Source organism: Falco punctatus (genome assembly GCF_963210335.1).
Source record: "Falco punctatus genome assembly, chromosome: 7".
Classification (NCBI taxonomy): Eukaryota; Metazoa; Chordata; class Aves; order Falconiformes; family Falconidae; genus Falco; species Falco punctatus.
The window spans coordinates 18,494,594-18,510,969 of NC_137587.1; the positions used below are offsets into that span (position 1 = coordinate 18,494,594).

Here is a 16,376-nt window from a genome sequence, read left to right on the forward strand (position 1 = left end):
GCTGAGGCAATTCCAAGCACAAATACAGGCTGGACAGAGAATGGATTGAGAGCAGCCCTGACGAGAAAGAGTTGGGGGTGTTGGTTGATGAGAAGCTCAACAGGACCCCGCAATGTGCACTTGCAGCCCAGAAGGCCAACCGAATCCTGGGCTGCATCAAAAGAAGCATGGCCAGCAGGTCGAGGGAGGTGATTCTCCCCCTCTGCTCTCATGAGACCCCACCTGCAGTACTGCGATCAGCTCTGGGGCTCCCAACATAAGAAAAACATGGACCTGCTGGAGCAAGTATACAGGAGGGCCATGAAGATGATCAGAGGGCTGGAGCACCTATCCTATGGAGGCAGGCTAAGAGTTGGGATTGTTTGTCCTGAAGAAGAGAAGACTCTGGGAAGACCTTAGAGCAGCCTTTCAGTACCTAAAGGGTCCTACAAGAAAGCTGGAGAGGGACTTTTTAAAAGGGCATGCGGTAATAAGACAAGGGGGAATGGCTTTAAACTGAAAGAGGGTAGATTTAGATTAGATATAAGGAAGAAATTCTTCACTATGAGGGTGGTGAGGCACTGGACCAGGTTGCCCAGAGAAGCTGTGGATGCCCCATCCCTGGCAGTGTTCAAGGCCAGGCTGGATGGGGCTGTGAGCAACCTGGTCTAGTGGAAGGTGTCCCTGCCCATGGCAGGGGGCTTGGAACTAGATGATCTTTAAAGGTCCCTTCCAACTATTCTGTGATTTTATGATTTTTTTAATAGCTTCTTAGTGTTACAGTGAAACATTTAATAAAGGCCTTTTTAGCATTACATTTTGCAGATAGATCTTAATGCTAATAAACATAACTTTTAGAGTTAAGTTTGATGGAGTTGTTGCAATTTTTTATAACTGTGTTGGAAGTGTTTAGCTGTAACTCATTCAACACAAGTATGAATTTTTAACCTGTCATTCAAGGAAAAGATAGAGCTAGGGTTAAGTAATTTATTATTAAAAATAATAAAAAATTGTTAGAAATTTTATAGAACATTTATATAGAAATAACAATTATGTTGTTGTGTGGGGCTATGCATGCAAATTTGTAAAGAAATATATATGTATATATGGATATGTAAATATACACACATTAAAACCATCAGTTTCAATTAATATCGTTTAAGGCAAAGGATTAATTAAAGTTATGTTCTTTAGTGCTTGATCTGTTACACTCTCTTCTCTGTGTGGCAGACTTTATCCTCCCACAGAACAGAGCCACATTTTTTATATTAGCCAGTGTGGCTCATGCATGACTCCATTTGAAAGGGGCCCATGTATATGAGGCGCAGAACTGGTTGTGTGAGACTTACTGCTCATAGATGGTGTGTAGTCTGTTTGGGCCATGTTTTGTTCTGTTGTATCCACAGATGGGTGCATGCCTTTTTAACAGAAATTTCTGTGGCACTGAGTAGCTGTTGGGGTAGATTAGCAGTTCAATATGAACTAAACTGGCCAATTTGCTGTTACTCATCTATGTTGTTCTCATCTCAGTTTTTTGGTTTTTTTTTCAGACTAATAGTGGGTGGAAATATGGTGTTTCACTGGATGAAAATATGAAGACTCATCCATTAATAAGACCTTTCAAAACTTTAACTGAAAAGGTAATAGACGAGATTTCAGCTGCATTAATATGAAGTAGATTGATTTGTGAACTTTTAAAAATCCATTTCAAATATATGCTATAAAAGGAATAGAGACAAACTAGAATTCTTACAGTTAGGAATAGCACATCTAAATGCTGAAGTGGTTGGTTTACTTAATCTTACACAGTGTTGTATAATTTGCTTCCATTAGGCAGTCTTCATAGACTTGGGCCAATTTGTATTCAAAGTATCAATACACAATCACAGGGGTTTCAGGCCTTCATGGATGAGTAATGGCTGGCAGCAACTCCTGGGTTTTAGATGAGTGTATTTTAACATATCTGAAGGTAATTTTGTCTTCAAGAAAGATGGTAGAAAAATTTAAAGAAAGGGTAGGAGTTGCTTCAGTTGAAAATGGGGAAAAACATATTTTATTTTAATTTCTTGCCTAGGCATGAATGTCTTCTAGTTGTCAGAATAGTTGAAAATTTGAATTCTGTGACATATTTTTGCAGTGATTCATAGGGTGACTCAAATAAGTCAATTACATTTGTCGTCCTTTACCACACTTTTCCTGCTCAGAAAACGGAGATAACAAAAAATAAGAGGAATTCAAAAAGTTTAATTTCTCAAGCTTTGTAAATTGCTTTGATATCTTTGGAGAGGAGCTGAAGTATTGTTGGTTGAGTTGTTATTAAAGTAGTTCAAAGATAATTTTCAGAATTGTCTCGGATTAGAACTTTTGAACCTGGAAATGAGATCTCTCCATAACAACTGTCTTGTGAAGTAACTCTCATAAAAATTCTTATTTATGTTAAGAACTAAAATACTTTTATTTGGCTGATTTGAGAAGTCTTGATATGACTTACTCAGAATTTCCTTTGCCACAACTTTGAAGATTTTCTATAACACTTTTACTTTTCAAAGAAGTGTTGGAAAGCAGGCCATTCCCTAATTTTTTATTGATACCTGTATTTATATGGAGAGATGTATAGATCAGTAATGTTATGTATCCATGAATGGATCAAAATATAGGAAGACTAAAAAAAGCCATGTGGGCTGATGCATTCCGATGTATATACTTGCCTAATTAATTTCATAGCACTTGTAGTGCCAGCAATTTTGTATTATTTTGGGCTGGAGGAATCAGTAAGTTTCCAGATACAAACTACATTATTACTCCAGAGCTCACTTGAGTGATGTTAGTTTGTAACACATATCCTAGCAATAAATGCCACTAAGAATAAAACAAACAAAAAAAATGTTAAAAGAACTATAAAGTGTATTCAGATATAGTGTACAAATTTTGTTTACTTCTGTGGCATGTGGCAAATCATAGGGAAGGACAGGATATTTTTATTGAGTTTTGCTACTTGCTAAATACAGATAAATTTTACATTATTTTCTTCAAAGGAAAAGGAAATTTATCGTTGGCCTGCCAGAGAATCACTGAAAACTATGTTGGCCATGGGGTGGAGCCTAGAAAGGACCAAGGAAGGAGGAGAAGCAATAATACATCAGCGTGAAAATGAAAAGCTCCGCAGCATATCTCAGTCTAGCCAGGTAAGGTGCAATTGTTTGAATTTGGAAAGCAACAGGCTTATTTGTTAGTTTACTAAGAAATCATTGCAAATTATGTTAATTTAGGTTCCTTTTAATGAACTTTCAATGTTACAGTTTTGAGATTGGAAGTCATGTCACTAATAAGAATTGTGCAGTAACACCAAAGAAGGGACTGCAAAAAGACAACTTTTAAGACAATAAGGCTGTCATAGACCGTATCTCTTCGTTTTCTCAGAAGACTTGAAGAGAGTTTACATACAGTCATTCAAAGATGAAATAGAAGAGCATTTATAGCCTTTTATTTTATAATAAATAAATCTAGTATTTATTTTTTTGTGTGTTGCAAAGGAGTGATTTAGGGTCGGTCAAAGAATCACTGTTAAAGATATTAGCAAAAGTAGTTTGAATATGAATATAAAGTAGAAGTGTGACTTAACAAAGTTCAATGGCAAGATTCACTCTATCACTTGCTATGTGGATGAAACATATAAAATAAATAGAGCTAGAATGATTTACACAGAGACCAGAGACACAAAGACTAAGGGACGTCCTCCCGCTGAGTCATAAGGTTCAGAGTACACCCCCTTGCTTTTTAAAATCCAGCTAGGTCCAACCTCAGACTTGGTTGGACCAAAAAATAAAGAGTATGGAAATCCTTCCATTGTGTCATGAGGTTCAGAGTAGACCCTTGTGCTTTCTAAACTCCTGATCAAGCTTAGGTGTGGCTAGGTCCAGTCTTAGTCTCAGGTGGACAATGGTTTATGTCTAAAGGAATTAACTACATGGATTTCGTTAGTATTAATTTAGCATGCTGTCAGTCACTTACCAAGGAGCTGTTGCAAATCCACCTTGGGTAAGGAAGGGTGTCTTGGTGTCAGGTAAGGAATCTCAAACCTTGAGAGATGTCCCTACTCAAAGGGAGAGTCACTGGTGTGGTGTCCAATTGTAATTTAGTGAAAGCTTGAATTGGACTCATCCAAAGGTCTGTTGCTGGTAAAATGTTTCTGCCTTGAGGAGCAACCTTAAGGGGTGTCCCAGCTCAGGGGGAGATCACCACCGTTCAGCCACTTGGTGGCTCACTTAAGCTGTCATATTTATGAGGTTGGCTTGTAGTCAAATTGCCCACAATAGGAAGGTATGCATGAGACTCCTTGTAGCCACACCTTTCTTTGTTCCTTGATAAATAAGTCTTGGAAAGATCAATTTCTATTCACGTGTTAATTTTACGATCCTGTTCCAAGCTCAGGTGCATTGAGGCTTACTGGGTCACTCTGCTCCTTTGTGGATTTTCTGGAGGAGTTCTTGGCCTGACTATTGTGCCTCTACAAAACTACTGCTAGTTCGGTTAAGGGAGTCGAGATCTATCAGCTTTTGTCAAGATTATAATTACGACTGACAAATAAGATTGTGCATTTCATACTTTTTGTTAAATCAACAGGCAAAATTTGCAGGTAATTATATAGCACCTAGCATTTTGATGTGATATAGACTATTTTTTTCATTTCTAGTTTTTTGTAATAACACGTTGAGTCTGCTGCTCAGTATCTCTGTGTCTTGGAGCGGGGAAAGCTGTTTAAAACTATGGCAAGTGTTGGGGAACTTTTATTATACCCCTTGAGGTGAATTAAATTTGTGCTTAAATATAGTGAGTTTTAATGAGCAATGCATTGGGCAGAGTCCTACCACCATAAGCAGTTCTGCAAGGAGTGCCCAAAGATGTGCCACAAGCTGGTTCCTTACATACAAATTGCACCAGTACTGATCTTGTGAACATCAGGCACCTTAAACCTGTGTTGGGTTCATTCCCCAGCACCAGTTTTGCTTACCAAAAGTAGCCCCTGAGCACTCTGTTACCAGATGGTACTTTAGCATTTCTTACCTCTTCAGCAAACTTCATTCCCTTACAGGGAGTCCTTCTGTCTGGCATCTCTGCTTTCAGCCAGTTGAACCTATTCTGCAGCGGGGCCTTCCTGCCCAAGAACATGCATAATAAAGACATGATTTCAGTAGAGGACATCAATACATGTTTAACTTCAGTACATGATTGAAATCACTGATTTGTATGTCACTGTTCATGTTCAACATATGCCTAGTATGTTTGTTGCACTGGAGCTTTCACACTTTAAACATTTAAATACATGCATAAATACATTGTACTCCTCCTTTTCCTTAATCTGTAAGTTCCTCAAGACAATAACCTATTTAACTTTTTGTTGTGATGTCTTGTTTTTAGTATATAGTTCATTCGGGCTGTTGCCACATTCTTCTGTCGTGTTTTCAAGGCACATCTTGTATGCCTAATGATTGGTCTCCTTTTGTAGGCTGAAAAGCATAGTTCTTAGCAGTTCACCATCTGTTATGAATAGAGAGATCTAAGTGTCTGCAGCAGCCTTCTTATTTCCACATCATCAGGTGCATTCTGTTAATCATCTGGTGTGTCTTCAGTGCATTGCAAAACAAAATGTGAACACAGTTTCTCCAAGAAAATTTAAAAATGTTACTCTAATCAACAACTTGATTATGGTGTAACTCTGCTCAACAACAGAGATGTAGTTGAATATTTGATTCTTTTATCTGACAATAATTCTCTTTTTTTTTCCCCCACAGGGAAATGGGTATAGCCCAGCGCCACTTGATCTCTCTAATGTGGTGCTTTCTAGGGAGCTTCAGGTTTGTATTTGTGTTTTGCATATACTGTGCTGAAAAGAATTAATAGATTTGGGGCTTTATTATTACTGAGTTGAGTTTTGTCAGGTTTTTTGAATGTATTTGTGACTGTGGTTGTGTTCTGCTGTTGTAGAAAGGTACGTGCCATACTATTTACATATTTAAATAAGAGGTTTCTCTTGTTTATTTCACTGCTGCTTCCTGAGTTCCTAGAAAAATTTACCATGAAGCTAGGGAAGGGGCTGTGAACAGCACGTGATACTTGTGTATCCTGTGCCTGTGCTGACCTCGAAGAACAGCTGAATGCAGAAATGACACTTAACCGTGATGTTGCTTTACCACAAGAATGTAGACTTTACTCAAGACTGTAAAATTATGCGGAATTACAGAATTTTTGTCACCTTTTAATTTTGCGTCTTGTTTTTTCTGATGGTAATGTAGGGAATGGTTGAGGTAATGGCAGAAAACTACCATAATATATGGGCCAAAAAGAAGAAAATGGAGTTGGAAAGCAAAGGTAAGCCAGAACCCTTTAACCACACAAAAAAGACAAGGAAAATGGGAGAGAAGGAACAGGCTGTAATAAGGCAGTGTAAGACAATCAAAATTGAATAGTTTCTTTTTGTACTTGAAGCAAAATAAATCTTACAGTAGAATAACTTACAGTTCTTTCAATTTACTAAAGGTGGAGGTAGTCATCCTTTATTGGTACCTTACGACACATTGACAGCAAAGGAGAAATCACGGGACCGTGAAAAGGCACAAGAGCTGTTTAAGTTCCTTCAAGTCAATGGTATAGTCATATCTCGGTAAGTTCCACATTTTTTTGAGATACTTGCTTACATTCGATGCATAAACCATGATGATTCTCCTTATCTCACTGCAGTCTGTTATTTATTAACATAATTACCATTTGGTGTCTCTTCTGTAAATCAGAATCCTTGTCATTTTTTCTGTTCAAGTCCCTTCTGAAATAGTGTAGACAGGTAACATTTTAAATAAGTATGTGATCATAGTAAATACAAAGTGCAACAATAGTGTAACAAACAGATGATTCAAAATTTCTAAAATAGCAGCCAGCAGTGCCAGTAATGTTCACGGGAAAATAAATCTGATACTGAAACACATCTATATAAAAGTGCTTTTTAATCCAGTTTTTTAGAAGAATGTTAGTTTGAGCTCTGTGAAGCAGTAAGGCAAAGTGGCAATTTTGTAGGCATTTCACCCTTAACTTCTGCTCAAGCAGAAGCTCACACTTCATTGGGTATACCCTAACTTGAATTGCTGTGTATGGAAGTAAGCTGGCCTGTGGGGACCTAAACTGTCAATGAAATTAAAATAACTTATTATACTGTATTTTTGCCTTTACACGATGGAATTGTGAGTTACTATACTATGTCATCTTCTTTTGTGTGTGAGATGTCTGAGCACATAGGAAACTGCAGGTTTGCTGGCATTAAGCATTTTTGTAAACTAAACTGTATTCATGGGAAAATTTTTGTGTACCTGCATAGAATCAGATCTCACTTATTTTCATTTATTTCTGCTTTTCATGTCTGTGTCTCTGATGAAAATATACACTCAGAAATTTATACAAATCAATTATTAGAGTCTGCCAAAGGTAACTTCCTTGGCTTCAATAATTAATAACATTTCTTGAGATATTAGAAGGCGGCTCTAAATATACATTTCTGCATTACTACAGAGAAGAATTCCTCCCTGCCCCCTATGTAAGCTCTCAGCCTGAAACCAAAATGTAGGTATGCCACCAAACATTTTTATATCCTCCACAATTGTATTAGAGCTGTTGAATAAGGAAAGCAAGTTTAGTTCCTGCAAATGAATGGTCCTTTGAAACACCAATGGAATTGCTCAAGTACTAGTTTTAATATCTCTTTGCAGCTGCATCTGTTCAGGTTGTGAAGGCAATGTTTTCAGTGTTAACTGATGGGACAAATCAACTTGAAAAAGCCTGTTCAAACTCTTTATGGGGTATGGGCAAAGGGTTTGCAGTAGTCGTCTGTATCAGGGTGAATCAAGATTACCTCTTTTCAGTGTTTTCTTCAGATGAGTATGTGTGTATTTTAAGTATATATATATAAAATCATTGGAAGTACTGCTTGCAATTATCACATCTCCAGAATGTAATTCTTAAAAATGTTGCACTGATCATTAAAACACAGAAATTCTTTATAATTGGAAATGTACAGGTGGCACAGTGTGTGTACTTTACATATACCATCTGCTTCTGTTTTGATTTTTGCTCCTCTTTCTCTGTTGTGAACACTTTTGAAGAAGTTTTGGGTTTTCATGACATACAGATAAATCTCAGGCCTTACTCAAGTATATGTTAGAAACGACATGGTATTTTGTTAAGCATCTTTAAACCTCTACAAATTTTTTTGATGTCATCTTTGTTATTTAACACAACTACCAATGTCTTTGAATATTTAGAAAAGTAACTAATGTCTTACAACGATGACTTATTATAAACACAAAAAGACAATATTTACAATGATCTCACGGAAAATAGAGATAAATAGTTGCATTTTCCCTATGAGGGTGAGGCAGCAGGAAATGTCTGTCAACCATACATAGCTGTTAATACACACCAAATTATCAGGAGGGTGTTGTCCAGTTTTTGGTTCACCAATGTTAAGGAAGACATTGACTGAAGAGTTAATCAAGTGGAGGGCCACCAAGATGCTTCAAGGATTGGCTTGCATGTCGTACCAGGAGAGGCTCTGAGGAGAGGCTAGATTTTTTCAGTATTAAACCAGCAGGCTACAATGGGATTTTACCACTGTCTTCAGCTACTTAATGCAAGATTATAGAGATGATGAGGTAAACACTGTCTCCTCAAATGTAACAAGCTGTTACAAAGGAAATCCCAGTTAGATATATGAAAATATGTCACCCTTATTTTTTCACAGTGAGGGTGGTCAATCATTATAGTTGGCTCTCCAGAGTCATTATGAAATTTCAGTCCTTGAAGATACTCAGTACATTATTGGACGAGGTTCTGAGCAACCTGATCTAACTTTGGATTTGGCTTTGCTTTGAGATGGGTCTTGGATCACATGTCATTTGGAGGTTCCTTGCAATCTACATTTTCCTGTGATCCTAAAGACTTTTAGAATTTCAGTGAGGTAGGTTTCATTAATCCAGTGCCTTAGAGAAACTTGAACTGATTTTAACATTTCTTGGAGGTAGTTGGTAAGTAGGAGTTGCTATGGAAGGTCATTTTCTCCTTTTTATGAGAATTTACCATAATTAAAAGGTAATAAGGAATGGAATACTTCATAGTACTGTCATCCTTTGTATTACTCTCATCATCAATGCTATTTATCTTAATGCTTTCTGAAACAGGGGTGTGAATGACATGGAGTTGGATGCTTCATCCATGGAAAAGAGGTTTGCCTTTAAGTTTCTGAAGAAAATTTTAAAATATGTTGATTCTGCTCAAGAGTTCATTGCGCATTTGGGTAAGCTCAGATTGAATTTTGAAAATAGTTAAAATTGTTTATATTTAAATATTCAGACTGATATGTTTAAATTTGTAGCAATGAATATTTTTATTGCATTTAAGAAACAAATCCTGTGTTTTAGTTTGCAGGTTGAATTCTTTGACATCTGTAACTAGCTAAACTGTTTCTGCTGCTTATTTGCATTTCAGTAAGGCTAAGTTTACAAGGCTATATCAAAGAGCTGTTGTGTTATTTATTATTAGAAGACTTCTTATTCATGTCTGCCTTGATTGTATCCTTGCAGAAGCCATTGTAACCAGTGGAAAAACTGAAAAATCTCCACATGACCAAGAAATAAAATTCTTTGCCAAAGTGAGTGATTTAGTATTTCAAGTAATGTACATATGCATTCATTTATAAAGAACATGGAAATTTGTAATGGTAGGCTGCTTTTCAGGTAAAAGAAATATATCTTTCCCATTTTTTTTCATGGTAAGTAATCAATTAAATGTTGCTAACAGATATTTGAAAATACCTTCCAAAATATTTCAATATATGTGATGGATTCAAACATTTTAAAATATTTCAATGTATCTGCTCCTACATGAGAAGGAACATAGAAATTAAAAGGCAGCTTATTTATACGTGAAATTAAATACTCTTGATGAGCATATAAATTATTGCTGAAAAATTTTGCCTCAGTATATCACTGAAGTGCATAGTATCATCTAATTAAGAGGAAGTATTCCTATGTATAGTAATGTCATACACATCTGTGTATAATAAGAAAAATGTCAATAATCAGATTTGAAGTAAGAAACATTTAGGTTTTAATTTAGGATCTTAAAAAAACCCAAAAGTCCTCTCCCTTTATATCTGTACCAAACAGTTATGTAAATAGTGGAGAGGAAGGGTCCTCTTAGTTCAGTGACATTTATCACTGTTGAATGTGAGAAGAGTAAGGCTGCAATATGAGATCCAAAATAGATAATCTGTGTAACTGTTTATTATTTATGTAACTTTTAAGTAAAATTGTAACATTTAAGTTTTTAATTTATATGACTTTGTGTCTTAAATGAGAAAATACAACAGTTACAGAACTTCTAAAATTCTTTGAATGAACTATGACCAATCAGAGCGATGTTGCTACGTTTACCATTATGCTCTGTGAAAAATACATTTTGTATCTGTATTTCTTAGGTTCTTTTACCATTAGTTGATCAGTACTTTACAAATCACTGCCTCTACTTCCTGTCTTCTCCAACAAAATCACTCAGTAGCAGTGGATATGCATCAAATAAGGAAAAGGAAATGGTAGCAAGGTAAGTAGAAAATTAAGATATACACAGGACGGTACTATATAGATAATTAAAGGTCTTTTCTTAGCATAAAGAGAGAGATAGGTCAAAAGATCAGTTTCCTCAGATAGAAAGTGAATAGTGTATTCTGTATCAAAATGGCAGTGAATGAATAAATTCCTCATTTTAGTACTCTTTAATATATAATTAAAGAATGAAGTACATATATTAATTATATATATTACAATAGACAATTTTGGATGATAACATCAGAAACATTAATAAATGATTCTGCAAGGAATGGAACTAATAATTGTTTCTGATGAGTTTGTGTTTCATTGTTGATGGCGGTTTCTGCCTAGAGTTTATCCCACTGTTCAGTCATATAAATAGTCTCACATTTAAATTTTCAGGTATCAAAAATGTGAAAATACCATGATGCAGCTTTTTAGGGGTAATTATGGATTCTCCCTTCTATATAAAGTTACTTCTACCCCGCACAAAAATTGCTGGAATTTAATAGTTCTTAGATGTCTGTACTGTTTCAGATTTGGTTGGAATTAGCCATATGACTTCAAGTTATTCTAGAAAACTCAATTAAAAAGAGACAGTTGCCTTTTAATTTATAATGTGTTGCCTTTACAAAAGAATTTCATTTTTCTACAATTAAAATTTTAAAATTAATATTTAGTATACTTTAACTATGACTGTCATCTATCATATTTGTTGCCACTTTTTTCTCCCCCTTAAAGGTGTACTGCCAGTTATTTGGGAAATTTTGTATCCTAATCTTTCAAAACTGTATTTTACTCTCAAGCTTTCTTACTTTAACTGTCAGGTTTTCAAATTTCTTTTGCTTTCCTTCACAATGTTGACCAAAGTTGATTACTTTTTCCAACAGAATAGTAGATACAAAATTTGAAATTAAAGGTTACTTATTGTTACATAAAATCAAGCCTAGCACTGAACTTCCTAGATTCCATTCTTCAGTTTATCTTCCAATGATTTTTGCAGTTCTCTAAATCATTATTGGCCTTCTTTTTCCATCTTCTATGTGGGTGGTAGTCCTTATATAGCAGTTGCCTCTAAGAGTGAGTGTTAAATCACTAAGATTCTGTTTTACTGAGCTTTCAGATATATTATATACAAATGTGTAAGGTTGTCCTCCAATAGCTGAAGGAAGTCAGCTTAGGTTAAGGAGGATGGAGTTTCATTTCATTTCAATTTCGTGCTTCCTCTCTGCATACTCCTATTACTTCCCTGAAGTCAGTCAGATCAACTTAGTAAAGCCAGAAAGATGCTTACTAGGGTTGTACAAAATGCCTTTACAAAGGCACATGAAGGAAGTTAGACGTCTAGCCTGCATATCTGCTTTCATACATTCAGAAATACCTTATAATTCTTTGCCCATTCTTCATTAAGAAACATGACTATCAGTTATTTTCATCTTATAGGAGGTATATTATTTCCCTACTACTGTGAAGATAGCAATGACAATCTGTTCTTAGTAAGAGACCATACCATTTCCTAAGGTATATTTTCTTCATTTTGTTATGTCCAAATTCCATTTGTAAAGTATAGTATAGATGATAAACAAGTCTGCCTAGCTGTCTTTGGTTTTAGAAGTTAAAAGTAGTCCCTTTAATCTTTACAGAGTTGGTAATTTTTCCTTTCTCTTAGTTGTCTTATTATTTTGACAGATAGGTTAGATACGCAAGTTTCTGACATACTTGCGAGAAGCTCTTGTAGTCTGAGTATGTTTCAAGATTCATCTTATTAGCAGTGGCTAAACAAATTTATTTATTTACAAAGGGTATCTTTGAAAATTGTTTTAAATAGTTTGTAAATTTGTAACTTTTATTTCCTGCAGAATGCCAAGTAAACCACTAAAATTTTACTCAGTTTTTCTTGTTCTTACAAAAAAAGTTCTTATGCAGAAATAATAGCCATAAAGAATGACTCAACCATATAAGATGCAATTGTTGGAAACCACTGTAATGAAAAAAAAGTTTCACATTTCAAGTTATCTCTGAAGTAGTGAAGCTCAGAAAATGAGAGACTTCGAAACCTTCAAAAAGTTATTCTGCTTAATGCAGCTACTTGACTGACTGTTATCATCATGTATGATTCAAAATACACTTTCCAGGAACTATGTTGTGGTTTGTCTTTCCTATTCCTACTACTCTTTACCTCATTCTAAATAAATCTTTAATCTTTGTCTTGTCTTGCTCTTTCTGTTCTTTTCTACTTTAGCCTGTTCTGCAAACTAGCTGCTCTTGTTAGACATAGGATCTCACTTTTTGGTAAGTTGTTAAGAAAGATCTTCGTAAAGTTAAAAATATAAAGAATGTATAACCATTGCTTCTGTCTTACCTGAAGCATTTCACAAGCTATAGCCAAAATTCTATAAAATGATGCATAAACTTCCAGTACAATGAGTGAGTGCCTTGAATATGGCTCTGAAGCGAACAGTTAATAGAATATGTAAAGTGTTGAAGCAGGAAAATTAGCAGCTTCTAGGATCTTTAGACTCCTTTTAAAAAAAATTTCATGCCTCTGCAGTTACTTTTAGTTTTTCAAAAGTCGGCTTACACTAATTGTTTTGATTTCTGTCATCCAGCTGTTGAATTCAGTAGTTTAATTTCTCAGTAAGTAAGGGCCATGTAGGGAAAAACAACATGCCTCTGAGAAAAAGGTATTGGTAAAAAAATTATAAAAGAAATGTAGGTACTACAAGGTACAAAGTTCAGAATGTTGCAGGGTCAAGTGATGACAATGAGCCGTAAGTAGACACTAGTTATTCTTTTTAGTTCTTGTATAGACTCAAGAAATTGAAAGTTATTCTAGAACCAGACCTAACTCTCTCTCCAGTGACCGAAGGTAGGAGACACATCATGACTTGTTTAACCTGTGCATCTCCAATAATGATGTTTTAGATCATTAGATTATCCTACATTTTCAATACTATTGTGCTCTCATGATATCTCTTTCTAACCAGGTAGTGATTCTGCTACAATGGTGAACTGCCTGCACATCTTAGCTCAGTCTCTTGACACACGGTAAGTTTGCAACATTTGTACCAGCTGCAAACCACATGTGTTTCACAGAGCTTTTCAGGAGCAGTTGGATTGTTTCTGGTTTTTTTTATTCTTTATTCCTAATTGATGATATTAGTTGTATTAATAATTCAGATCTTGACCTCCATATTAGCAAATTTCATCTAAAGGGTTTCATCTACGTTTTTCTGTTCAATATCTGCCATTAAAACACTGAAAACTTGTCACCCTTTCCAAGCGCATTTGAAGATATTGGGAGATATAAATGACACAAACTTTGGAACTGCAGATATCGATACCTATAGATATTGAGACACTTTAGTGCATATTAGAAAAAATGTCATTAGAAGTATGCAGAATGTATTAATATATGGGCATAGTTACATTTACTAACTTTTGCTCTTTGCCATTTAAATGCTTATGTAATTCGAAACAGGCCAAGATCGTTTTCTCATTTGAGCTGTTTTCTGGCCTGATTATGTTATACAGCAGCCTGACAGTTGTGAGTAACGACACTGAAAAGCTTCACTAAGGGGTTGGAGAAGAGCGCGAAAAAAAATAAGGAATGGGACTGTGATGCTGGTATTGCAGTCACATTTTCTAGATTTAGGGTGCTTTGAAAAATAGGTAAGCGTGTATCCTGACTTGCATACCTAGTTCTTGTGGCTCCCATAAACATTTAGGGATTAATAGGTATTTTTCTTGAGCATATTATATGGAGGAGCTTTCTTACCACCTATGATGTTTGCTAAGAAGGCATTATGTTACTTGGAAGAACATCACAAAAACTAGGGAGCACAAGACTGAAGGATGCAAGTTCTTTGTTGTTATTTTGTATAAAATACTCCAAGCTAATTGTTGCTTCTACTACTGAGTAGATATAACTGTCCTTTCAATTCATAATGTGAAGTTCACTAATATGTGTGTGTATATTCAAAGACTGATAGAATGTAACTAGCATGTACATATATATCTATGCAACTACTAATGATCAGGACAAAGTTAATTTTTTTCCTTTATTATTTTTCAGAACCGTTATGAAATCAGGATCTGAGCTTGTCAAAGCTGGACTGCGTGCCTTTTTTGAAAACGCAGCTGAAGACCTTGAAAAAACTTCAGAAAATCTTAAACTTGGAAAATTTACCCATTCACGAACACAAATCAAGGGTGTTTCACAGAATATTAATTATACTACAGTAGCATTGTTACCGATTCTGACATCCATTTTTGAACATATTTCACAATATCAGTTTGGAATTGATTTACTTTGTAAGTCTTTTATTTTATTTTTGAAGTTCCTTGTGTTATAATAATGCAAATGCTTTTTAGTAATGATTACATGAATTCAAAGAATGAAATTCTGTTTTCAGTAACACACATTTCCAACATGAAATCTGAAATGAGCCGCATAGTACCTTATTTCTATTGTGTGTTTAAAAATAATACTCGGTAAGTTTCAAGTTTATTATGTACAATATTTCTGCAAACACTGACAGAGGGAAATTAAAATTTCCCCTTAAGTGCTCTCTTACCAGCTGTGTGGGTAAGACTAATTTCCTATAGAAAATTAAATTATGCTTATTTTTGTTACATGTTTTTAATTCATTAGATCAAAGAAGGCAACTCATTATTACTTGTGTTTTTTTCTCACATTTGAAAACCGCTGTATTTCTTTTAATATAATTTTTCTTTATTTTTAGCATCATTTAGTTTAAAATTCATGAAATGCCTCCTTGAGATTCAGCAATATGCTGTTCAAAAATTGTGTATATATTTGGGTGATCACATTTGCAAAACAGAAGATAATTAAAAGATTGATAGCCATAAAAATACTTTATTTAAAAAGTTGGGGAGCCTTTATACCATATTCCTAGAGGTTAGACACACAGACTGATTTGGTTTATCTTAAAATGGTGCTCTGCAAGTGTGATAAACTGCAATATCTTGCTAGCAAGTATCTGCTGACCTCTTGAAATGTCTCATGATCTGTTAGGTTTTGGAATAAATGTAGATGACAGATGGGGTATCAGAGAAATAGAAGATAAATAACACGTGTGGAGTATTGACAGCCTAGAATGTTCAGTGATACACATGCTAAAAGTTTTAGTAGGCACCATTTTTTGAGATTGCATAAAACAGATGTTTAATATTTGGAAAGTAGTTTTTAGTTGAACAAATACTGATCATCTACTTCTTATTTTCCTCCAGTGGGTGATGTACAAGTTTCGTGTTACAGAATTCTTTGTAGCCTTTATTCCCTTGGGACTGGGAAGAACATCTATGTTGAAAGGTATTGAGTGAAAAACTCAGCATGTAAAATTTTCTCTTCTTTATAAGTGTGTTGTTTAGGTAATATAGCAGTTTGAATGGAAGGTGAATCTGAAAGAGCATGAACATGTATAAAATACACTATAGCTGGAATGTGGTTGCCTGTACCTGAGAGTTCAATTCCACACACAAAAAAACCCAAACTACTCATCCTGGATATGGCAGTGTATCTGCAGGGAGTTTATTTTTCTCATAGGGAAAACTAATTTTTTCCATGGGTTGCCATTAAGGTTCCTGAAGTTTGGCTACTGTTGCTGTGGTAAGTAGGCGGAGTACCACAAGTAGGCTGTGTCTGTCTCACACCTAAGTCTGTAAAGAGGTCTCAAAATAGTTGTCCTGAGCATACATAGAGCATTCTGACAGCCTTTACAAAGGAAACCACTTTACCAGTTACTT

At 35.2% G+C, this 16,376-nt stretch overlaps 1 protein-coding gene across 9 annotated transcripts in view; it reads left to right on the forward strand.

Annotated features, from left to right (window-relative positions):
* The window catches only part of RYR3 (ryanodine receptor 3), a 248,358-nt gene that overhangs the window by 172,965 nt on the left and 59,017 nt on the right, over window positions 1–16,376 (forward strand). For all 9 annotated transcript variants that reach the window (XM_080395875.1, XM_080395881.1, XM_080395877.1 and 6 more), the window contains 12 exons: window positions 1,530–1,619; window positions 3,015–3,164; window positions 5,772–5,834; window positions 6,273–6,348; window positions 6,517–6,640; window positions 9,201–9,316; window positions 9,603–9,670; window positions 10,499–10,620; window positions 12,850–12,899; window positions 13,595–13,655; window positions 14,683–14,921; window positions 15,861–15,942. In XM_080395875.1, the coding sequence (XP_080252001.1) occupies window positions 1,530–1,619; window positions 3,015–3,164; window positions 5,772–5,834; window positions 6,273–6,348; window positions 6,517–6,640; window positions 9,201–9,316; window positions 9,603–9,670; window positions 10,499–10,620; window positions 12,850–12,899; window positions 13,595–13,655; window positions 14,683–14,921; window positions 15,861–15,942 (1,241 nt within the window). The remainder of the gene's footprint in view (window positions 1–1,529; window positions 1,620–3,014; window positions 3,165–5,771; window positions 5,835–6,272; window positions 6,349–6,516; window positions 6,641–9,200; window positions 9,317–9,602; window positions 9,671–10,498; window positions 10,621–12,849; window positions 12,900–13,594; window positions 13,656–14,682; window positions 14,922–15,860; window positions 15,943–16,376) is intronic.